Source organism: Camelus dromedarius, chromosome 3 (assembly GCF_036321535.1).
Source record: "Camelus dromedarius isolate mCamDro1 chromosome 3, mCamDro1.pat, whole genome shotgun sequence".
Taxonomy (NCBI): Eukaryota; Metazoa; Chordata; class Mammalia; order Artiodactyla; family Camelidae; genus Camelus; species Camelus dromedarius.
In genome coordinates this window covers 79,749,361-79,773,496 of record NC_087438.1, presented here as the reverse complement: position 1 = coordinate 79,773,496, position 24,136 = coordinate 79,749,361, and the positions used below count along the sequence as shown (strand labels likewise).

General features: G+C 38.3%; 1 protein-coding gene across 1 annotated transcript in view; it reads right to left on the bottom strand.

Moving 5' to 3' along the window:
• LVRN (laeverin) overlaps positions 1-24,136 on the bottom strand; it is a 57,264-nt gene that overhangs the window by 3,198 nt on the left and 29,930 nt on the right. The window contains exons 7-19 of the mRNA XM_031448856.2: positions 21,303-21,446; positions 20,273-20,338; positions 20,113-20,178; positions 19,485-19,657; positions 17,836-17,912; positions 17,336-17,475; positions 15,191-15,246; positions 12,025-12,175; positions 10,595-10,689; positions 8,569-8,676; positions 7,585-7,752; positions 7,225-7,362; positions 2,313-2,388 (exon numbers count right to left, since the gene is read on the bottom strand). Of these exons, the coding sequence (XP_031304716.1) occupies positions 2,313-2,388; positions 7,225-7,362; positions 7,585-7,752; positions 8,569-8,676; positions 10,595-10,689; positions 12,025-12,175; positions 15,191-15,246; positions 17,336-17,475; positions 17,836-17,912; positions 19,485-19,657; positions 20,113-20,178; positions 20,273-20,338; positions 21,303-21,446 (1,458 nt within the window). The remainder of the gene's footprint in view (positions 1-2,312; positions 2,389-7,224; positions 7,363-7,584; positions 7,753-8,568; positions 8,677-10,594; positions 10,690-12,024; positions 12,176-15,190; positions 15,247-17,335; positions 17,476-17,835; positions 17,913-19,484; positions 19,658-20,112; positions 20,179-20,272; positions 20,339-21,302; positions 21,447-24,136) is intronic.

Sequence of the window (24,136 nt, the reverse complement as noted above, 5' to 3'; positions counted from 1 at the left end):
GTTCTGTAGGGACAGAGATGAACTACTGTACTTTTGAAGATATCAGCACAAACTCAATTTTGATCCTTGGAACTTTTGTTCTGATATTTTTGGGTGTGCCCCTCACTCTGTCCAGGGAATCCCTGATAAAAACCCAAATAAAGGTAATTCTTTCAGGAATTTCCAGTTCTTTGTCCGTCTCCTAGTAACAGCTCCATAACTGTTTCTCCTTTTTTTGCTAAGGTCAAATTTCAGGCATTTACCACCTAAACATCTATTTGTTCACTTGCTGGGGTTGGGGAGTTGATTTTCCGTTCTTATTACACAGGCCATTTCTGATCTTATTAATATAGTTCTAGGCGCTGGTGTTTCATTTTCACTCATGTAATTTTCTTAAAAATTTTAATCAACATCAGCAAGACATAATCAGGTATAACTAACTGTATCCACTTAAAGTGTACAAGTCAGTGAGTTTTGACCACTGTATACGCCTGGAAAACCACAGCCACAATCAAGAAACAGGGTATTTCCATCACCCACAAAAAGTTCTTCAGGCCCTTTTGCAGTTCATCCCTCCCTCTGTCCCCCCAACCACTGACCTGCCTCTTGTCACTATAGATTAATTTGCATTTCCTAGAATGCGTCCAGTTTCTTTTATTCATCAGAACCATCTTGAGATTCATCCATGTTGCTACACGAACCTGTGCCCTTTTTTTTTTTTTTATTGCAGGGTAGTAGTCCCTGTGTGGATATATTACGTTTTCCTTATCCATTCACCAACTGATGGACATTTGGATGGTTTCCAGTTCTCGCTAATGTGAATAAAGTTGCTATGAACACTCAAGCACAAGTCTTTGTGTGGATGTAGGTTTTCATTTCTCTTGAGTAAAAACTTAAAAAATAGACTTATTAGGTCCTATGTGTCTAGCGTTAAAAAAGACCAACCGACCAACCTGCCTGTGTCCAAACGTAGTTGTACCACTTTACATTCCCACCAGCAGGATAAGAGAGTCCCAGTTTCTTCCCGTCTTGGCCAGTGTTCGGTATTGTGAATCTTTCTAATTTTACCCATGCCACTGGGTGTGTAGAGGTTACATTTGTGTTTTATTCTTGTTTTACTTTGTGTGTGGCTTTTTTGCAGACATTTGCTCTTGCCTCAGTCTAATTTCTGGTTATACGATCCTTCTTTCCTTTCCAGAACTAACCCTCCCCTATTCCCGGTGCCTGTGGTTTGCATGGGGCGGGCACACGACTCAGGCCAGGCCAATCAGAGTTCGTCAGTTCTTCTGGACACGGTGATTGGTGCATGTGACTCAAGTCGAACCAGTCAGAGTCCTGTCTTCAGGTCCGGAAGTTGAGGCTGGGTGAGAAGGGGTTCCTCCCTCGGCCTCTGAGGGTGCGAAGGGTCACACAAGCCTGCAGCTGTGCTTAGCTTGATGTGGGGAAAGCCTGCCTAAGAGGAGGTTCAGCCTGAAGAAAGCAGAGCCTAGAAATGGCGAACCCCATGTGAGATTCTCCAAGAGATATGTGACTAAATTAGGGTGTCGGTCCTCAGGGAGCTCATTATAGCCTCAGAGCACAGACATATTCACACAGTGATTACAGTATAATGTGGTCGGCGCTATGATAAAGCTCTTCATAGGATGATTTGGGAGCGTGGAGGAGGAGAGTGTGTAAGTCAGTTAATCGAAACATTCCTAGACTATGTGGTAGGAGCAAGGTCTTGAAGGATGATGAGGAATTTTCCAGGCAAGGACAGGCAGGAGGTGGACACCCGAGATAGAAGGTAGAGAGTTTCTGAAATCTGGAGAATGTGCAATAACACAATAATTTAGGAAATTCTGTAAGTGGCACAGTATAGCTAGAGGAAGAGTGTGCCTGTCTCTCTTACCCTCTGACAGCTGGTTGTGAAGTGGGCACAAGTGAAGCTAGGGAGTAAGGCAAGGGCCGGATTATGAAGGGCCTCATGTGCCGAGGAAAAGATTTTTAAATTTCTTCTAAAAACAATGAGTTACGGAAGCTCTGGGGGCAAGGCAGCAAAGAGAGGAATGGGATGGAGGGAAGACCAGCCTGGGCCAGGGAGCCGGGGCCATAGTCTCCTGCAGTGATTTAGGTGAGAAAGGGTGAAGTCCAACCCTCCATGAACCAGAATGGTCTCTATTTCAGGAGCAAGATAGAATGAAGAAATATTTCCTGCACAGTGATAATAGCACCAGTTGAGCCCAGAATGTAACAATTCAGATAAGCATATTGTTTTTAATTTTAGCAAATTGAATTACACAAAAAATCATTTCTAAATTACCATTATAATTCACAATATCTGTAGTACTTACCTCTGTGATCTGTAAATCTGTGATTATGGTTCTTCCTATTACATATACTAGAGAAACCAACAACTTTGTTCCATACCTACAAAGCAACAAGATGCTAATCAGGGGTGGGAAATGTTTTGCAAGATAAAGCCACACAGCAGATAAATGCTGAGTACACAATCCCTATTATTCCTTCCTCCCAAATCTAAGCAAAATCACTTACGAACTAGGTTAGCTTCATCTTTTAATAGAAAAATCTTTTCTGTAGAAAAGCCTATTAGCGCAAAGAAATATTTGTAGTTACTGATTTGTGAAACACACAGTTCTAAAAGTTTTATTTAAATGTAAAAAGTTCTTAAAACAGTAACAACTTTTTAAAATCTTTTTACGTGAGATAGAATAGATGTCACATACCCCAGATTAAGAACATTATAAGAGAATAAGGAAATATTCAAAGTATGCCCCTTAAAAAAATGCAGTTAATAGACAACCAATTTCAGAAACTCTAAAATACTCTAAAAGCTTATTTGAAATTTTGTATTTGTATGTGCTTTTTGGAAAGAGGATCCATGTCTTCAGAGATTCTCAAAATGTTGGTGCTCCCTGAAGGCTGAGTACTCTGGCCTTCTTTAAGCGCCCTCAAATGGGTACCATAACTGAAATTTCCCCTTTAGCTTAGTGACCTCGAATATTCAACGAGAATGTCTGAAAACCAGCCATGAAGTGTTGCTGTGGAAAAACAGCAGATACATACCTGCTCAAAGCGTTGCTGTAGTTAAAAAAGTAAAGAAAGATTTTTGGATGCATTGAAAAAGAAAGAAAATTAAAATAGGGTTAATATAATGGGCTGAACAAGAAAGGGTTGAAAAACTACCATTCTGTCTTGGGGATAGTTGATAGTTAATACACACAATTGATTTACTTCAAAAATGTGCACTTGAATTTAAAAATTGTAAGAGTTATTGTTGGCATAATATGCAGACAAAGGTGAGGGCATGTTTGCTTTTGTCCTTTTTAAGCTCCCAGCTGTAACTCAGGCTGCGTCTGCTTCAGCAAAGTGGAGGACAAGAGACAGTCTACATCTAATTCAGGCAAGCAAATCTGTTTCTATGGGGAAAGAGGAAATATTTCTTAGTGCTTCATTTTTGTTGGCCAGGTATAAAAAGCTTGGGAAATGACTCAAGAAATTTGACAGAATTGGCAAAGAAACTGAGTTCCAAATTAAAAAAAAAAAAAAAAAGTAGAAAACAGAAGAAAACTACCTACATTGCTAAACGTGTGATTTTTCTACCAGATATGGGAGAAAGATGACCCTAGAGGCAGGGCTGAGTTTGAGGTCATCTTGGGGAAACTTATAAATTGTAAAAATGGGGGAAAACATATAGTTAGAAGCATTGGTGTAGAGATTAAATGAGGTGATGTATGTTGAAGCCCCTATCAGGATGCCTGGCACAGTTCATTCCTTCTTGTTCTCAAAGGTTTCAAGAGGAGGTACTTTTGAGACAGATGATGTGTCGTTCAGACAACAATCTCTTTGAAATAGTACTGAACAAAAGGAAAGCAAGGCCTAAATGTTAATAGGCACATGATAACCAGGTGTTGGTCCGGCTCCAGTTCCAGATGAGAGGGCTGGAGAATTTAGGTTCTCATCTGTGTTTCTCTTGGAACAAGCGATCTCCTGGCAGAATGACATTTTGTTTACATCAGCATATACAGTACATAGTAGGACTACAGCTATTAGATGCTGGGCTAGATGCTAGATTTCCTTCTGAAGGGCTTCTTAAAGCTTTATGATGCTAACATATCCTGTGAATTTACAAAAGCGGAAGTTAAAATGGACAGTTTCCAAACTGGCTGGGCTACTTGTTCACAGAAGAGTTATCAGTGTCTTCCATGAATAATGTTCAGCAGAACATACTGGAAAAACACCAATTTCAAAGTTAACTTGCTAGTAATCAGTCACATTTTAGCAAATTCAGAATACATCCTTTTCACTTAAATCATATAAAATTTAATTTGTCATAGCATGTGTTTACTTATACTTTCATACCATCTTTATCATTTTATGAAGACTGGTGACATACAGATATTCATGCCAGATATAACTGTTTAATAAATGATAAGTAAATATTCTGATGTACAAAGAATAAAGTAAGCATTCCTGTGCCATTTTAAATGTATAGAACAGTTTAATTATTAATCTGAACTTTTATTTCCTCTTAACAACCTGTATATATTATCATTGTCTATTCAAAATCATTTGCAAAATTCAGCAAGACTGGTGACTAGAAATTGAATCCTAAAAATAAAAAAGGATTATTTGTAGAAAGGAAATTTATTTAAGTCTCAAAGACTTCTTTTAGCAGAATGTCCAAGAGGAGTGAACTGAGATGAACTTACCATTAACAGAGAAGGCATCTATTTTATGAGCATGGCATTTTGTCGATAAAAGATAAAAAAATTTAAGCCAGGGTTAATAGTGAATGCATATATAATTCTAAGAACTTCTTGGGGATAATGAAATACCCATTTAAAGTGTTCTTTTTTTTTTTTTAAAGGAATTCCTTCTATATTCTTGTTTAATACACCTAGATCATTTACATAAGTTGCTAGACAATGGACTTTTTAGAGAGCGTTGCAAACATGTTCCTGCTCTCTAAAGGCAGAAAAAAATTCTTCTGAGGAATAAAAATTAAAGTACACTTAAATTAAGAGCAATCTTTCCCATGGGTTGTTCAAAGCCATTTGGAGGGCTTAATTACTTACATGTGCTGTGTATGGTATAAAAAGAGAGGAAAGATGAGCTGAGGGGCTGTTTTACCCCTTAGAACAGTGCAGCCCAGCTAAATTCTCTCAATGATAGAAATGTTCTCAACCTGAGCTGTCCAAGATGGTAGCTACTGGCCACAATGAGCACTTAAAACAAGGTGAGCACAACTGAGGAACCGAATTTTAAATTTTATTTCATTGTAATTCATTTAAATTTAAATGGCCATATGTTAGCCAGTAGCTATCATGTTGAGCAATGCAGCCTTAGGTAATTTTTTAATCCAATGTCAACTGGTTCCATGTTAAACTATACTGGAGTCATCTGGGGGGCCAGTGAAAGGTATAGATTTTGCTCTCTATTCTGTCAGATTTTGATTTTCAAGGGGTAGGTGGGCTTGAGAGTCTTGAGGTGTATTAGCCACTCCAAGTGACTGCAAAGCTCTGCTATATTAGAAAGTGTCTGAGGTGCACTTAGGCTCACCTGTCTGAGTGTGGATGAGGTCTAGGACTGACAGGTGCCATGTCACCTTGAGCCACAACAACAATATGAACAATCCTTAACACATACAAGTGCACACCAAGGGCCAGGCACTACTGAGCACTGAGCCTGGGACGGCTGTGAAGCTGGGTCTCCCTCAGGGCCAGGCAGTGCATCAGAAGGAGCGGAGATGCCAGCCTGTGGTGATTACAGGCTGGGTCCTCAGGCAGATCATCACACTTTTCTTAAAGAACTTGTTCTCTCATCATTTTAATTCCAGAATTGCTACTAGATTGTTCAGCAGGATGCTCTGGAAGAAGACAGTCAAGGAGTGTAGCTAAAGTGAACAACCTCGGGCACAATGATTCCAGGAGCAAGAAGGCAGATGGCTTCCAGTCCAGGCCACACCAGGCACATCAGACCGAGAAGGGGCAGGGGACAGAGCCTTTGATACAAGCTCCAGCGAGAGAGAACAGAGACTAACAGACAGACCTATGAGGCTGGAATCTCTGAAACCTCATGGAACAAGGGAACCTCTGTAAATAATTCTGATTTCTACCCAACTCCCAAATTCCCACTGTGAAGCTGGACCTGGAGAGGAGGGCACCACCTTGAATGAGTTAATAAGCAAAAATGGAAGACAACATTTACCCCCAAGGCCTTAGGGATCCCAGGAAATTTAAGGAATTCATAAGACTCTCTGAAGCAAGGAGCCTAGAAAAATCATTTAAAACAAGAGATAAGGACATTTTTTTTTGACTGAGTATTCTATGCATATTCCACTGATGAGCCAGAAGAATGTTACTATACAAATGAGCTCTTACCTACATATTTATAATTTTTTATTTAAAAACACATTTTTGTGTGTTATAGAAGTGTTCAATAAATGGCTATACAAGAAAAACATGCTATTATTCTGCTCTATAAGAGAATTATATTCACTTTCTTAAATATTTATAGTCTAAATATAGTTTCTGTTCCAAAGAGGTGAGCCTATTTACAAAACGTGTCTTCCAACTCTATAGGCATGTGGACTTCAACTGTTGACTACTTCGTACCTGCCAACGCTCCAGTACGTGAGTAGTTGTAGGACAGATTATTCTAGGCTTTTAAGAATGTACGTTAAATACTGTTATAGAAAGAGCAGCTATCAAGGGCATGCTGTCTGATTTTTGTATTTCAATGGATATTTTACCAAACAGGCTGAGAAGTTAGTAGACTTAATCTTAAGAAGTTGAAGAATACAGAACCCAGATCTATAAAGGGTATCTGATAAATAAAAGGCACGGGCAACATCCAGGCTTATGTAGTAATGAGCGTTGCTGCTTCTTAAGGACACGGTGATGCACTTCACAAAATAAATGTGTGCATGCCGTACACTCACACCAAAAAGCATGACTTGCTCTAGTCTGTGTCTCTGAAGACAAGGTTCTTAGCAAGCGTAACGGGGAAACTGAGGTAGATAGGTATCCTGTGCAAATCTCTACTCACACAGAAAACCAAAACTGAGGTAAGTGACCTTATCTTCCGTAACACTGCCAGTTTGTGGTGAGACTAAATGCACAAAAAACGATCATTTTTCTAGTCAATGCAAAGGACATTAGTGGAACTAGCCAGACTACAGTTGAGCCACTAGCACCAAACCAATGACCTAAATGAAAAAGACATCTCACATTTCCTTCTTACCTTTCAATCACGGCTTGCCAATTGTTGATTAAAAAGTCCTTTGCAATGTATCGCCCAACTTCAGATGCTGCCACAACTTCGATTATATTTGTTTCATTAAAAGAGAACAGAGATGTAGTGACGGCATACTCCATGTATCTGCAAAAGTGCATTTGGCAGAAAATAAGCATGGAAAAATTACTCAGTGGAAAAAGTTAATTTAAATAAATGGAGTTAAAATCCCATATGGTTCTAAGTTAGTGACACACAAATACGCTTTGTATTTATTCTTATATTAGTTCATTTCTGTTTTTCTCCCTTTGGTTTATCAATTGCATTCCTGTACCAGGAACCCTTTCCAGGTAAGTTGATAATAATCACCTGTTAAGTATCCATGGGTCCTTACTGCAGCTCATTGCATAAGCAAGTTGAATCCTTTCTTCTTCCTTTGTTTTATTATTGTAGATACTTAATAGAAAATCCCATTCTTTATCATTTCCCAAGGCAATGCCATAACACAAAATCACAGTTTTAATCGGATAAGGTATTCTGAAAGGTATAAGATGCAATGATACTTTTCATAGCAGTTAAGTCATATGTTTTTCTAGGTTGTCACATACTTAGAAGTATAAGCCTAGAAAAAACAATGTTTGCAATCTCAGATATAAATATCAAAAGTAGAATCTAGAAAAGCAATTGTGAAAACTGTTATTCACATTACTCTCTTGAGATCATCAAATTAGTTTAGCAGCTAAAGAGTTTTGAGGAAGAAGTAAGTTAGAATAATACAGTGTATGTTGATATCTTCATTTAGTTTCATATCTTATCACATTTCTAACAGTCCATCATAGGTGATACATTAATGGTAATATAATAACACCAAAATGACGGAGTCTTGGTCTCAGCTCTCAGTGAGACTGCAAACTCGGAGAGAAAGATGCTGTGATGCACTTAAATGTACATAATAAGAATAAATAATCAGTACACCAGAAGTTGACACAACATTGTAAACTGATGATACTTCAATTTAAAAAAGTAAAAAAAAAAAAAAAGGAATAAATAATCGTAAGTAACAACCTAAGAAAGACTCAAAATAAGCACTGGTGAATAGGGAATGCTTTGGCGATGAGTTCCTGGGTGAGAATTCAATGTATAAATTCTAATCTATTGTTATTCACATACCTACATGAGATAACTGGTTGGCTTTTTTTTTTTTTTTAAGGATATTTGAAAAAAAAATAGTAAAAGAGAGAGATTAACCAAGTGAGAACAGAATGATCACTCCCAGAGTAAGAGCATCAAAAAGGTAGAGAAATTGGTGCCAAAACAGGCCAAAGAGCAGGACAATTACAATATTACTCTTACTCATTCTCTGGGTGGTTCATCCAGTTTCTGAAGAGCTCTCGTGACAGCTGAAGACAGTCCTCGAGACCCAACCAACATGCCGTTTCGAAAAGTTTTTCCAGTGATATTCTTGAAGGAAAAGTAAAAGAAAAACATTTATTTTTCATTACTACTTTTACTTGTTCTACCTCCAAGAATATGTGCTTCATGAAAAGATGGGTATTTAAAAACATCCTTCCAATAATATCAGGTTTGTTTAAAAAAAAATAGACTCTGTGGATGGCAACTGTATTTAAGGTTCAGAGAAATAATTGCTGAGAGGCTCTCAGGCACCAGCTCTAAGACTGGTATTTTTTGAAAGTAAGAAATGAATTACTGCCATCCTTCATCTCCCTCAAATACACATGAATGTACACATACTCCACATCTGTTATCAATTTATTTTCCCTCCTTTTATGATTTTAATTGCCTTATGGATTCAAAACACAACGACTTTAGTTTATCTGATCTAATACACTGAACAACAAAGTTCTTCCCCTACACACGAGAACGAGAGGGAACGGTTTGTTTCTCTTCCTCGACAGTGTGCCTTCCCTCACTTAAGCTTCTGTTTCTTCCTCTGCTCCGACTGGCTATTAAAGTCGGGTTCTGGAAAAAGAATGGAGGTTTCTCTTTTGTTTTTGTAGCTGAGCAGATGTACACATTATGATTCCAAACAAAATAATTTCAAAATACAGTGAAGAACAATGATAAAACCAGATGCATGGTCCCTTGAGCTGTGTCTCCTGACACCCTCCAGTTTGGAGTCAGAGGTAAAGAAATTCAAATGGGCCAGAAGTTTCCAGCAAATGCAAGAGCCAAATCTCTATTGCACCACCCTCCCTCCAGTTTCACCCCAGCTTGCCCTGACCTTCTGACAAGCAGCAGTATGATGTCCAGGGGTGGAGGCCCTCTGATAGACAGTTCTGAGCACTCATTCACACATTCACTCTCTCTCCCCACCCATTCCAAGCTGGCGGCAGCAAGATGGAATGCTCTGGAAGCACAGTCGAACTCCCCAAGGTTGCTCTGAAAAAACTGGCCCAAGGAGGCCACAAAAAGCACACCACTTCAGTCCAATTTAGGAGAGCCAAGGCCACGGCTGGGCACAGGTGCCGCCTGGTTGGGCTTTCCGTGCACTCACACAACCTGCCCACCCACTTCCCACCCCAGCTCGTCCTCACTGCCTTCCATCCATTTGCACGTAAACCCTATGTCTTTCCAGTCACACGCCCCAGCACTGAAGTCTCTCCCCTCTCAGAAGGGTACTCCTGAGAGACAGTAATCACCTTGTGTATATTTTGTATTCCTCGCTTGGTCTAATTGATGACCTGATGCTGACTAGAGCTGCAAATATAATCCCTGTGCCATTCACTGTTCACAAACTCCCTCCCTAAATCTGGAAGCCCAGCCCACACTCACAATCCTTTCCTCAGTGGCCCTGCAGCCCCATTTGCCTTTTACCCCTTCCCAGCGCAGCATGCTCCCCTCACCAAACCAACGATGGGAAAATCATTTGCAGTACTTAGTCATGCTCACACACAATGACAGGTAAGAGTTCACTGTCAACCTCTCGTCGTATTTGCATGATGTTAGAATTTCTGTCTGACATAAATAATCGAACTTTCCCCTGTTGTCAGTAATATACAGAGGGGACTTTTGTCCCCTGTGGCCTTCCCGTGCCCTTCAATTCATGTGTATAGGCCGGCTTTGCTTGGCACAACCCTTCACCAGTAGTACAACATACTTAAGATTTCAACCAGGAGCCTAAGATTTGAGAGTATAAAGCTATACGTTCTTGTGTGCACGTGCATGTGCTTTGCAGGTGAACTAAGGTCCAAACCTATTATTTTACAATAGGACACATGTAGCTCACCAGCCCCAAAGTGACTATTCTGTAACTGCACACAAATCTCTCAATCATCAATATTAGGATCTTAGAATCCAGAAACTTATCCGAAAATAGGAATCATTTTATTCAATTATCACTGCTCAAAAAAATACTTACAGAGCTAAATAGTCATCCTGCAATGCTGCCACATTTTCACGAATTATAGTTGAATAAATATTCCATATAGAGGTAAGTCTCTTTAACAGATACTTCTATAAACAATACAGAAAGTATATGGTTAGTTCTGCTCACCACACTCAATTTGCACTGCTTTTCTCTTTGTCTGAAAAGACATTAACAGAGAGGTGGTAGATATTTCTTTAGAAATAATCTTTGTTAGTAAATGTATAACTGTTCTTTTAACCTCTAGAGTCAGTTCCCTCATATGTAAGCAATATGTAATATGAAGTGTAAGCACACTGCCTGGCACGTAGAAGGAGCTCAATAAATGTTAACTGTTCTCATCATTTAATATCACCCAAATGTTTCTAGTTGTCTTTAAAATATTTATGCCTTGGACAAATTTAAGCCCTGAGTCTGAAGTAAAGTTTCTTCAGCTGAGCCATCGGCTGATAGATAGTAGGATTATAACAGTTATACATTTACCAGTACATTTCTCAGAATAATAAACTAATGCTATTCATTGAAATTCTTTAAAAACAAACATTAGCTTTTACTTCTTTCCTCAGAACCAGTGATCAGATGTTATCAGTGAGCCACCTCGACCCTCCGGACATTCGAGTGCCTCCTTCTGTTGGTTGTCAGGCCCACATTGAAGTAAGTTCCCATCAGCACTTTGGACAGTAGATAAAGGAAAGGCTGGAACCCCAAGGTGCTTGTGATCTTGTCCTCAAACTGCCCTGGAAACTCACTTGGGATCCTCACCGAACACAATCGTCATTTCGTTCGTGGCCACTAACTCGTCACTGCTCTCAGACTTTTGCTTCTCCTGTGCCATCTTTCTTATGATCACTGTTTAAGATCTACTAACAGAAATTTCCCCTTTAGAGATGTTGCTTTCCCCTATTATAAGGACATGATAGTATCTCACTTCTTCATTCATTAATTCTAATTTCCCTGTCTCTCTTCCCAGTATCAAAAAAAGCTTCAAAATGTTTACTTTTTCTGGAATATAACTCTCTGATTTTAAGTGCTGGCCCTGTAAATCAGAGTATTTCAATCATGAATATATAGGGTAGTTAAAAGTCCTTCCGTCTGACTAACAATCTTTTAGGGGAACAGCTGCTAATAGGCATTATCTTTTTTGTTTAATAAGAAAAAAAGGCATGCTACTTCCATCCATTTCTGGTTTCTTAAGACATATTGACACTTGACCAAGAATTAAGCACCTTTCCAAACTTTCTCATATTTGTCTCCAAGACCAGATCAATGACTAAGGTATTTTCTTCTAAGAATCCTTTCCTAAGAAAATGAATAGATACAGAATGAATGGGGAAAGAGCTGTTTCATAGATGCTGTCTAAAATACGGAAAGAGGGAGAAAAGGACTTTTTTTTTAAAAAACTACCTAACAAAGGATAAAATTACCTTTAATAATGTGTATATATCATGGTTCACATCAGAAATAAGATCCTTGGTCACTAGGTTCACCAAAACTGCATGCCATACTATGATTTCATCTTCTTCAGCAAGGTACTTGGTTAAATCAAGTGCTGTTTCAATCTCGATATACTTGTTTCTGTTTGGTTTAAAAAACACAAACTCAAAAATCCTTCCCTTGCTAGATGATTTGTACACTTTCCATATTTGTTCCATGTTTTGATGCCTGACTTCAGTAAGGTATATGGAATCAAGAAGCTAGAGGGTAAAGGACCTATGTCATTGATAAGGTGGAACCCAAGCAATGTTGATAGACCCTCTTTTTCAGTTTGACAGGTTCAAGTGCCCAAATTCTTGGAGACTGTAGAAAATCCAGGCCAAATGTTGGACTGTTGTCAGGCACTAGAATATCTGTGCATTCAGCATGCATTTTTAAGAGAGTATAATTTCCATTCAACAAGTATTAATTAGAAGCCATTCTCTTTCTAATGCTCTACCAGCTACCAGTGGGAACACAAACTAGTGAACCCAAACAGGACACTACTCTTGCTTACCTCTGAGGAACTTACTACTTAGTGAGGAGCTGAGATTCACACATAAGAAGCTATTAACGGAAGCCTCTAGCAAAGGCAATGAATATAAGAAAGTAGTGAAGAAGAAAAGCATACACGTGTGATGGGAGAGTCAGGGAAGGCCTTCTGGAGGAGGAACTTAAGAAGGGCAACGAAGGGTGGGTAGGATGGAATGGGTGCAGAGATAGAGGAAGGCAGCTTAGGATAAAGAAGATAAAGTGGGAGGGAATCAGTGTGGTGGGCAGACCAAGCTAATGGAGGCAGGGGATTTCTTTTATGTACAGTTGGAGATGGGGGCTAAGGGGGTAAAGGGAGCCTGAAAACTGTGGGGAGCCTTGAATATCAGGATGAAGAGTTTACATATAGTGGGAAGGTGTTTAAACAACTAGGGTACTATCATGAAATTGATGCCTTAAAATTTTGTTGCAACCATGCTGCAGAAGACAGAAGGGAATGCTAAAGGACTGAAGGCTGGAAGCCAATGCAATAGGCCGGCCAAAGGGTGATGAAAGCTTGACATAGTACAGAAGTAGTGAAGGTGGCAGGTAAAGTGAGAAACCAAAAGACACTCCCCAGATCCCCAAAATGAATAGGTAAGACAAGGTGACTTGATGGAAGATGAAGAGAGAGGGAAAAGTCAAGGTTATTGCTGATGTTTCAAGTTTGGGGGATGGGAAGAATAGTAGTACCTTTGACAGGAAGAGAGAAATTAATAGCAGGAGCAATTTAGACTCAGAAGTAACAGTGTTTAAGGTACTGGATTTAAATGACCGCAGGATAAACAGAAGATGGAGGAGACAAGGAGAGATGTAGATTTAGAAGTCACCAACATATCCTTCCACAGACATTTACTGAGCACCTTGTATCTGCTGGGCGCTGTACATATACATAATAAATGATCCCTGAAACCATCAGTGTGTGAATTATCCAAAGGAAGGATAGATGAAAATAACATCACCATAATTGGTCTCAAGGATGCTCACAGCAGCAGGAAGAAAAGTTATACTTGAGGAGAACCAGGTGTGCATATTAGAGTCTCAGGAAACCAAAAAACAGGTTTGCAGGAGGATGTGGTTAACAGTATCAAAGTCATTGTAATCTTAAGAGAAATGTTTCAGCAAAGCAGTCGGCAGGGGAATGTGCTGTACGTCACGGAGGAAAAGCGTAATAACAAAATGAAGGATGAAATGAACAGACAGTCATTCAGGAAACATGACAGGCCAAAGAAGGAGAGAACACACTGGATAATTAATTATGTATACTCCTTAATTTCATTGTCTGCAAATTTAAAATCTCCCTAGTTAAAAATTTAGCAGCACAGCTTATACTGAGTAAATCCAATGGAAGTGAAATCAATGATTTTAGTATATTATATTATTTAGTACATTATACTAAAATTCAGGCTCATTAAAATTATACCTGCAGCCATCACCCTTGGGTAAAAGAATCACTTCAAAATCTTAATTGATAGTCTACTTATTTCCAGAAAATTTTTTTTTTTGGTTATGTCAGTTACTTTATTTCGTTAACTTCCAATGTCTTAGAAAATATAAAGATGTCTTCTACAATCTTCCTAAATTTATCCATTTTAATGTTTAACAGTCTTTACAAAAGCAAGTCTGAATCACTTGGATTTTACCTGAGTTTTCATTCTTGATTGAGACATTAAAAGTCATGATTCTTATACATTGTACGATAATCCTATAAATATTTAAATACTATTAGTTCTGCTTTATTTACATCTTCTCTGTCGCATCCTTTTAAAAGTTTTCCTTTAAGGGCTTCCTTTTAAAACGCTGAATTTTCTTCGCTGCTCTTTTAAGATTCTCTTAAAAATTCTCCATAATCAGTTAAAATCTTATTAAACCAAAGTTAATCTGATTGAAAATATATAGGACTTTCAAATAACTGACCACCAGGTTTTGACTTGAGGAAGAACATACTCCTTCCTCTCAAACTGTTGTGAAAAACACTGTCTTCTGGAGCTTTCATTTCTCACAGCAGTAGGTGGTGTTGCTCTTCCCCAATAATGACTTCCTTTGAATTGTCTTTTTTCTTATTTTTTATTGTTGCAAAACACACGCAACATAAAATTTGTCATCGTGACCATTTTTAGGTGTACAGTTCAGTGGAATTAAATACATTCCTAAAGTTGTGTAACCACCACCTCCATCTATGTCCATAATTCTTTCTGTCTTGTGAAACTGAAACTCTGTACCCATTAAACACCACCTCCGCATCCTCCCGCCTCCGCCTCTGTCCAGCCCTTGGCAACCACCGATGTTTTGTCTCTCTGATTTGACTGCTGCGGTACCTCACATAGATGGAATCAAGACAGGATCTGTCTTTTTGTGACGGGCTATGTCACATAGCATAACGTCCTCAAGGTTCATCCATGTTGTTGCATATAGTGCAGTAACTTTTACAGTATAAAATTCCACAATAACCACAGAACTTGATCCTAATCTTATTAAGTTAGGGTCTGTAGATAATAAAGAACCAACTTCAGAGTGATGAGGTTATTATTTTTATAAATTTCTCAAGGTACATTCTAAAACCATAAGAGAAGAAAATATACTCACTTAGACAAGGAAAAAACGTCATCGACCAACTGCAGTCTGTGAATGACAGGAATAGCCTGCACACGAGATCCAAAAACGTGCAGGAAAAGATGGGAGCATTCTTTAATAAAAAATCATTTTCAAAATAATAATGACATTTAATGATGACATTTCAAAATGACAAATGACATTTGCTGCTGACAAAGCACTTTCACGTGAAATACCTCATGGGCAGAGAAATGGTAATTTCTAAGGATAGTTCCCATAACTTGTTTATTATACATCTGTTTTTGATAAGTGGTCCCTCTGGACATAAATCATAAGGCTTAAATATGGCTGAGAGTTTTGCCAAAATATTCTGCGAAAAACAGCATGTTAAAAAATAAAACAGGAAGCCAAGTGTACAGGGCCTCTGCAAAACAAAGAGTATACATTAACTTGTATTACAATGTCCAAATTACTGTCAGGGGAATTTTTGGCATAGAAAGCCTTAAATAGCACTATTTTGCCAATACTGAGGTACTCTTTTGAATGGTATCTTCTCCAGATTTTATTGATTCAACACACGACCAACAGAGCCCTTTGAATCATGGAAAGGCAGGAATCAATTGTCAATCTCCCTCCTCAGGCTTCTGTTTGAGCTCCCTGGCACTGCCAGGCCACAGGACTCTGTCTCAGCTTGTGCCCTAAGGCTGCCAGCGTTTCCTACAGCATTATTTCAACATCCCCCAGCATGTTCACGTATGTGGTCCCAGAAAATGTATTTTTCCAACATCCCTTTGAGCAGCTGAACAAGCCAAGCTTAATTCTTTCCTTGGTAGCAGTCTCCTATCTCTCCTGGCAGTAATAACACATTTTCTAGATTAATATTAATAATAGAAATGTTTTATTTGCTCACCAGTTATGTTATAGGAATAGCTGACCTCAGCTTTTCAATAAGTAAATCTACAATGGTTTCAAGAAATCATTGCTCTAATGGCATGACCCAGTGCTTCCATGGCTAAGAGCGCTCTTAGAAATTAAAAAGAATTTAGCTAGTATGAAAAAGATTTTAAAATAAAATACTATTGTAACTGGATTTTATACCTTTATTCCAAAGCCCTATAATAATTTATTTTTGAAAAGTTACAGAACATGTTGTGAATGCCAGAATTGTGTTGGGCCTTTGTTAAATATAATACACCCACCACCTTATTTAACCTTCACAACCACCCTTTTTAAGGCTGGTCTATTATACTCATTATTATACAGATAAGGAAACCAAGGCGTGACAAAATAAGAGGCCCAAGGTCACGCATCTGGTAAATGATGAACAAAAACATGAACACAAGTCTATGTGACCCAGAGCCCAAGCTCTGGACCAATACACTGTGCACTGCCTCTTCTGCTGTGTGACTCAGAACCTTCAAAGAGACAGAGACCTAAGATACCTCTTAGTTCAACATCTGGTTTTATGAATGGAGTCTAAGCGAACTGCCCGAGATGTCACAGCAGAGCCAGCTCCATACACTTCTAAGTCAGCATCCATCTCCACCAGTGGAGACTTGGTTTAATTCAACAAATTAAAATCTGACTGATTAGAACTAGACAATATTTTAGGATTTATTTATTGCATAACAATTTAGAGTTGTTTTACAATGTAAAGTAATAATTGAATTATTATTGATACCCTGTAAATTAAGTTCTCTCCCTTGAGGGAGAATGAGTATATAATTTTTTTAAATTAATAATTTCTAGCATGTATCTATACTGAGTACCTATTATGGGCTTATAAATTTTAAGTATATGTTTACCTATATTGTCTCTAATCCTTATAATGAATAAGAAAGATATGATATTATTCCCACATTAAAGTGAAGAAATTGAAGTAGAACATTTAAGCAACTTGCCTAAGATCACAATAACTAATGGTTAACAGGAAATTATTCTGATTTTTACCTTGAAAGGTAAAATTATTGTGGAAAAGTGAGATTAATGTTTAAAAACACAATATATTCAACCAAAACCTCCCCTAAGAATAAAGAAAATAAATCCAGTATGCCTTGGGATGAGGGATGGCAAAAGGGGTCAGGTGGCAACCAGACAGGTTAGTGAAGGGTCCACCTCTAAAGGCTAGAGAATGCAGCAGTAATGACATTTCAGAAAAAGTATAAAAAGTAGCCTCACCTTAGGATCTTTTTCAAGCTGTTGATTTAATTTCTTCCAACCCAGCCTATCATAGTTAACTCTATAATATCCAGTCATATTCAAATTTAAAATCACCCAGTCAGAATCAGAATCTGAAACTTGCATTTCAGGGAATACTTCTACAAAGAAATATGTGAAAAGTTTGAAGTGGTACATTTAAAAAATACTTCCCTACACGTTTGCACTATATCCTTATCATTCTAAACAATAAACTCAACAGAACAAAAAGCAAAGAAATTCTAAATTATGTGCTGATCTTACGATATCATTATATTTTTTTCACATATAATGGATTTGACTTGAAACTTTTCTTTAAAGCTCTGTGTTCAACGAGAATGATATAATATTTTACTTTTACACAAGATAGCATTTCAAAAGACAGACATTTCAACATTTTGTTCTCTGACTTTATACACACGCACATATACATATATATTCACATATACATGTGAAGATATTTTTAAAAATTTGTTACTTACTGCTGCTTTTATCTAGCCAGACTAAAGACTGTGTAATTCCATTTTTTATCCAAAGAATAGGTATGATCCATGTGTCACTTTTGGGAAAAAAATTAAAAATTCAGTTAATGTTCACACATAAGCACATAAACTCTGAGCCAATATTGAAAGAGAGTAAAATAACAGACAGAACTAGAACTCTTTGGTCATTCCCTGTGGGTATGGAGGACTTGGCTCTTAGAATTACTCGCTGTTGTTTTTACAAGCCAGTTTCGCTTTGGCTATTTGTTTGTTCTCTTGCTGTGTCTTACAGATTTGCTTCTTCTTATAACTTAAGGTAACTACTAAGACTCTTGTATCTGAAGGTCTCAAGGCCTGTGTTTATTAAATTATAGCCACCTGGCCTTACTCAGGGGTCATTCAAATGCCGCAGACAGACCCAAATCCATCCGTGCCAAGAAGGGAGAAGAATCATTTAAGAAGAGAAAGCTTGACAAGCATTTCAAAATGCTTTTCGACCTCAAACTTTCTCCCCATCTGAAAAGTGTTCAGCACAGATTAGCCGGATTATTCATATTTACTGAATGCCGGCATTCTTCCCACATCGGTGGACGTGACCTGGAGGAAGCAGCTGACCACAGAGGACATTAGTCATCGGAAGAGACACACTGCTTGAATTTGGGCAACACTTTCAATCTTGTCCAGATGCTTTCAAGTCTAGTTTCTCAAAGACTCTGAGTTGAAGGTCTATGTTTAAGTGATTGCTAAGGATACCTCAAAAGTCTCAGAATATCGCAGTGAGAAGGGACCTGTGCATCTCTCGTTCTTCTCCCCTGGGGTTTTAAAGGGAGTGAGATTATTTGAAAATTTTCATGGTGGTATATGAAAATGAACTACTAATTTGTGCTGATACTTATTACGGTGAGATATGAGGATCAAAACTTTATCAAAAATAGTTGAAAATGATCTAACGAGTTAAGAAAGAGAAGGGATAGGAAGGAGAAAGTGATGAATGCTGAGCCACTTCATACATATTATTTCATTTCATCTTTCAAACTGGGATACATGTTATTACATTTACTTTATAGGTAAGGCGACTGAAAGTCAGAGGTTTTAAATAGGACTTACCTAAGGCTTGAATTTTGGATCTGAAGGCCATAACTCTAATATTTTAGGTATGGCTATGAATGCGTGTACAGACATGCACAGAACTAGTTCTCAAGGGTCGAGTCACCATTCAGTTCCGTTTCGAGGGAAGGGAAGATGACCTTGCAACAGGACCCCTCTTCTCCCAACTAACATGAGGCCGTCCAGCCTCTATCTTATTACCTCTCACACAGAATTCTGGATAACTCATTACTGCTGTCTAAAGGACAAAAGAGAATACATGACACCCGAAGCTCTGGTCGTGGGCATGGTCCTAAATCCCAGGGGAGGAGTGCTGCGTGAATCCCTAAATGCAGGTCTCTGGCCTTGCTCAGAACTCTAGGGGCTCTGCTCATCTGAGCTCCCCAGTGACATCCTGTGTGGAGCACCTGGTCATCATCCCAGTCACCCCAGGGAAGAGTGTGTACCCAGGAGGGCTTGTGCTTCCTCACCCACAGGCTGGTTTCCATGTGGTCAGAGCTCAACCCCAAGGGAAGTGAAGACAGGGGAGTAAATCGACCTACTTGCGGGTTAGAAGAGTCTGATTTTCAACCTTTCCCAGGTAAAATGGCTCCTGTTTCATGATGCCAGTAGATACATCTAAGGTGATAACTGGAAAGCCACTCTGGTGTGTCCAACTGTCCATTATGCTTTTTACTGTTGCTGGCAAAAGAATTTTACTCTGATCATCTATGGCCTGTTTTAAAAAAAATCATCACAAAAGCAGATATTTATCATCAAAGTCTTTTGAGGTAGCAATCTCCTAAAAGAAATCACACAGCTATCCTATTCCTACTATTCCTATTATAAATTCCTACACCTTATATAGTAATTCCCAGTGGATATTATGGGCCAAATTTAATTCTGTTCAACTCTCTATATATGGATGGTTCCTTAGTTCATTCATTCATTCATTCATTCACTCATTCATTCAGTGAACACATATTTATGGACCTAATATGTGCAAGCTCTCTTCTGGGCACTGGGAAGACAGTGGTAAAGATTGAAGAAGCAACCCTTGACTTAAGAGAGTGTCACAAACAAGGAAAGACTGTTTTCCTGGGACATTTCCATACACATATGGCCTCCCAATCTTACACTGTGTCATACAGAACAGCTCAGCAAAAATCTGGCTGGAAGTGGGACAATTACCATTTGAAAATGCCTCCACAGATCATCTTGCTCAGCATTCGAGTAAGAAAATGTCTCCAAATATGACTGTAAGAATAGAAAAGTTAAGGTCAAAATAAATAGCATGCCAAAGCAATTTATGTTTACTGTCTATCAGGTAACAACAATTTTGTAAACTCACCTTAAGGGCACTGATAAAGATTTTCTCATTCAGGAAACTAGAAAGCATCCGGGCCATAGAAGCTCCCTAGGACATAAGAAGCTGCCCATTATTTGAATAAAGTTCAGTATCTAAATACTGACACATTCCATTCGACATGTAAGACTCTGGACTATGCTCCTGATTGCATTGTGTACTTCAGCGGAATGTCTAGGTTACTGCCAAATGTGCTAATAAAATAGTAGATTGATATTAATTACTAAGTAAAAGGTGAGCAGATGCCCTACATCTGAAGAGTTCAGGGTACACAAAAGTTTTTAGGCTGAGATAATCACATGACAAGCATAAAGAAAAGATGCTGCCTGCCTTTCCAGTTCTACAAGGATCAAGACATCAGCCACCACTGCTGCCCACTGACAGTGCACCCAGAAGGGAACTGAGGATGGAGAAAAACATGAAGGATTCTGTGCTTTGATATACCAGCCCCTACATAGTTAAGATACATATCTAAGGAAAAATTTCAATGACCTCAGATTCTTGCATTTTTTCCATACATAGAAAAAGTACTAAAATCATTAACTTGAGATGTTTGTTCTTTGTAATTAGCAGTAACTTTTTTATGCTTGACAGAGTGTTTTTCCCAGCAAAAACCTGGCCTCTTAGGAGCAGTTTCTCAGAGCAATCTGAGAGGCTGTCTTCAAGGCTATAGTCCTCAGTAAGATTCCCAAATAAAACTAAACCACAACTTTTACGTTGTGTGTTTTTCTTTCAGTTGACACAAGAACAAATTTCTACCAAGCACCTTAAAAGTAGCAAGCTATCTAAGCCTGTATTTATAAAGGTGGATGGTGTTGAGCACCTATTGTGGGTTGATTAATGTTTACTAATAAGAACTGATGTAACTATGTTTTCTGAAATCCATCTATTGAATAATATTAAGGTTTTTGTACCAAAGCTGTGTAGTAGCACATTAGTCTATAACCCTTAGAATCCATTTTATGCAGCTTTCTGCAAGAGTACAGAACAAAAGAAAGTATGTGACTGACTTTACCTTGTTGTAAGTAAACAGGTCAAAGAGATCATTTATTTCACTGGTTTCTGTGAAATTTTCCATCTTCATGGAGACGGCTCTAGACACCAGGGCATTATCTTGTTGGAGGATATCATGTAAAATGTTAGAAAAAAAGACCTCATTCTGAAAGGAAAACATTGAGCCACATTACCTTCCGAGGTGTCACAGAAACACAAAGTTCAATGTTCCTAAAATCCTTTCAAAAACTAACACTGAAGAGGGGAAAAATCAATAATTGGGAAGTCCTCTTTGGGCTGCAATAAGCCGAATAAGTCAGGATTCCTTGAATAACAAAACTCTAGGATACTTTCCTTCCCATTCTGTAGTCGTTCTTATTTCAATTAAAGAAATCAATTGAAAAGTTAATGTGGCTTCCAAGAGAACCATCTATATTCCCGTAAGGAGGTCCTCGGCCACCCAGACATGTCCTCCAGCAAACAGCAGCTCTGGGTCCTTTTATTTATGTATTTATTTTTATTGAAGTATAGTTGATTTACAGTGTTGGGTTAGTCTCTGGTGTACAGCATAGCGATTTAGTCATACATATATACTCTTTTTCATATTCATTATAGGTTATTACAAGATATTGGATGTAGTTCCTTGTACTATGCAGTAGGACCTTGTTGTTTATCTATTTCATATATAGTAGTTTGTATCTGCTGTTGGTGGCTTTAATCCTCTAGAATTTCATTGGTAGTTGATTAGTAATCCCTTAAAATTTATCAGTCTCTCTAACATGAACATTTATAACCAAAAGCATGACAGATTTACAAATTCATAATGATATGGATGTAATAATATTAGTTACTAGAAATAAATCCACAGACTGGATACTGCAGTTTATAGCTCATACATTAAGAGAAGGCAGTTTATTACATTTTAGCAAGTATAAAACTCTCCAAAAGACTAGATCTCTCTTAGACACACGACAAGGGCCATTTCTTTCTGAAGGAATGCTAGAAGGGGAAGCCAAGAATAGTCGAGGTACACGAGAAGACACAGCCGAAGAAAGGGCGGTGGAGAAGCTGCAGGAACACTCACTCATACCCCGACCGTGACCTGTTCGTCTCATGTTTTAATGGCTTTCAGCTGAAACTAGACCAGAATTAGAACAAATGGAAATCTGTTCCTGCATATAGTTCTGTGATGCCCTTTACTCAATTTCAATTTAGTGACTAGATTAAAAAGAAGACAAAGTTTTGATCTCTCAAAGATCACTCAAACAAAGCCTTAAACTTTTAAAAACCAAAGAAGTTCAGGGCAATTTTCTCAAGCTCCAGGATCTGATGCTCTTCTGGTAAGGGTTCTGCTTCACTCAGCTCCACAAGTGATTGAGAAGTATAGGCTCAGAGAAGAGTGATTAGGAGTCAGTGATAAAAGAAATAACTAAATGGTGCAAAAGAAGATAATCTTTCCATCTTAGACTATCAAAAACGTTGGTCATATGTTTTTACCAACACTTCCCAGATAAATCTTAGCCATTTTACTTGCATTAAGAGGTCACTGATTGATGTTAGTAATATAGTCTATTTAATTAAGACCCTAGGTGTTTTACGGGAATGGAAATTCTTTCCCTATTGACTCTAAATGCAGAGTTAAATTGGGACATAATCAAATGCTTTCAGAAACAGTTACAGATGACACTAACCATGTGTAAATGCTACTTTATAAAAGAGATAGAAATAATTTTTTAGATGTAAAGTATATGGAAAGGACCTTTGAAGACAACCGAGACTTACTGTATGTATATAAAGTTTATATATGTGAAAAGAGTCATATAATGAACATATATACACACACACACTCTGAGCTCCTGGAGAACAAGAACACTCCTGTGTTTTCTCTACAGAGCACAGTGGATAAAGGCATGGGCTTTGCAGTTAGAGAGACCTGGAACCAAATCTCACCTGGAACTGAATCTGAATCTGTGACATTTAATAACTGTGAGACCTTGAATGACTTACTTAATGCTTCTGTGCCTCAGTTTCCTTCAAGTAAAATAGAAACATTAACAACTACATTCATATGATTATTTTGAAGATTGAGTAAGATGATATATGTATAGAACTCACACTACGAGGCAATTAAGTCCTAAGTGCTCAGTGCATGAATGGTAAATACAGTATTAGTGTTATCATCCTTATCCTCCTCATCAGACTAGACCTGGATAATTGGAATATAATCACAGCTCTGCCTCAATTAGGCAAATGACCTTGGGCAAGTCAATTAACCTTTCAACGCTGCATTCTCCTGATCTACATAAGGACGTCCACTCCAGGAGAGGAAGAGCTGAGGCACTGCAGAGCTCCTGGACTGTGGGGCGGTGAGCGTTTTACAGAATATTCACAAAGGGTAGGATGGGTGACATGGAACTGAGGCTGCTACGTCAGTGCTTTCCAGAAACTGCAATTTCATAAACAGGGGAAAAAGGATTTTTTTTAAGTTTCTGTGGAGCCAAGATAGGTGGGTCAACTTTTTATTCTGCCAACGGTTTAATTAACAAAAAAACAAAAACAAAAACAAATATCTATCTACCATTTCCATCCTTTCATAAAAGAGGGAAATTTTACAACCAATATAATAGAAAGAAACACAATCTTAGACTCTCCTCCAAAGTGAATAAATTTAACTTGTAAAGAAGATCTGGCCAGAGGAGATCAGCATTTCAAATGTCACTACACTCTGAATGGGTGAGGGTAGGGAGAGGAGAAAAGAGGCCAACAATGGAGCCTTGAAAACACTTGGAAGGGGAGATGAGAAGAGGCCAGCGAAGGGTAGCAGAAAGAACAAGCTTGAGCATCAGAGAAATGGCG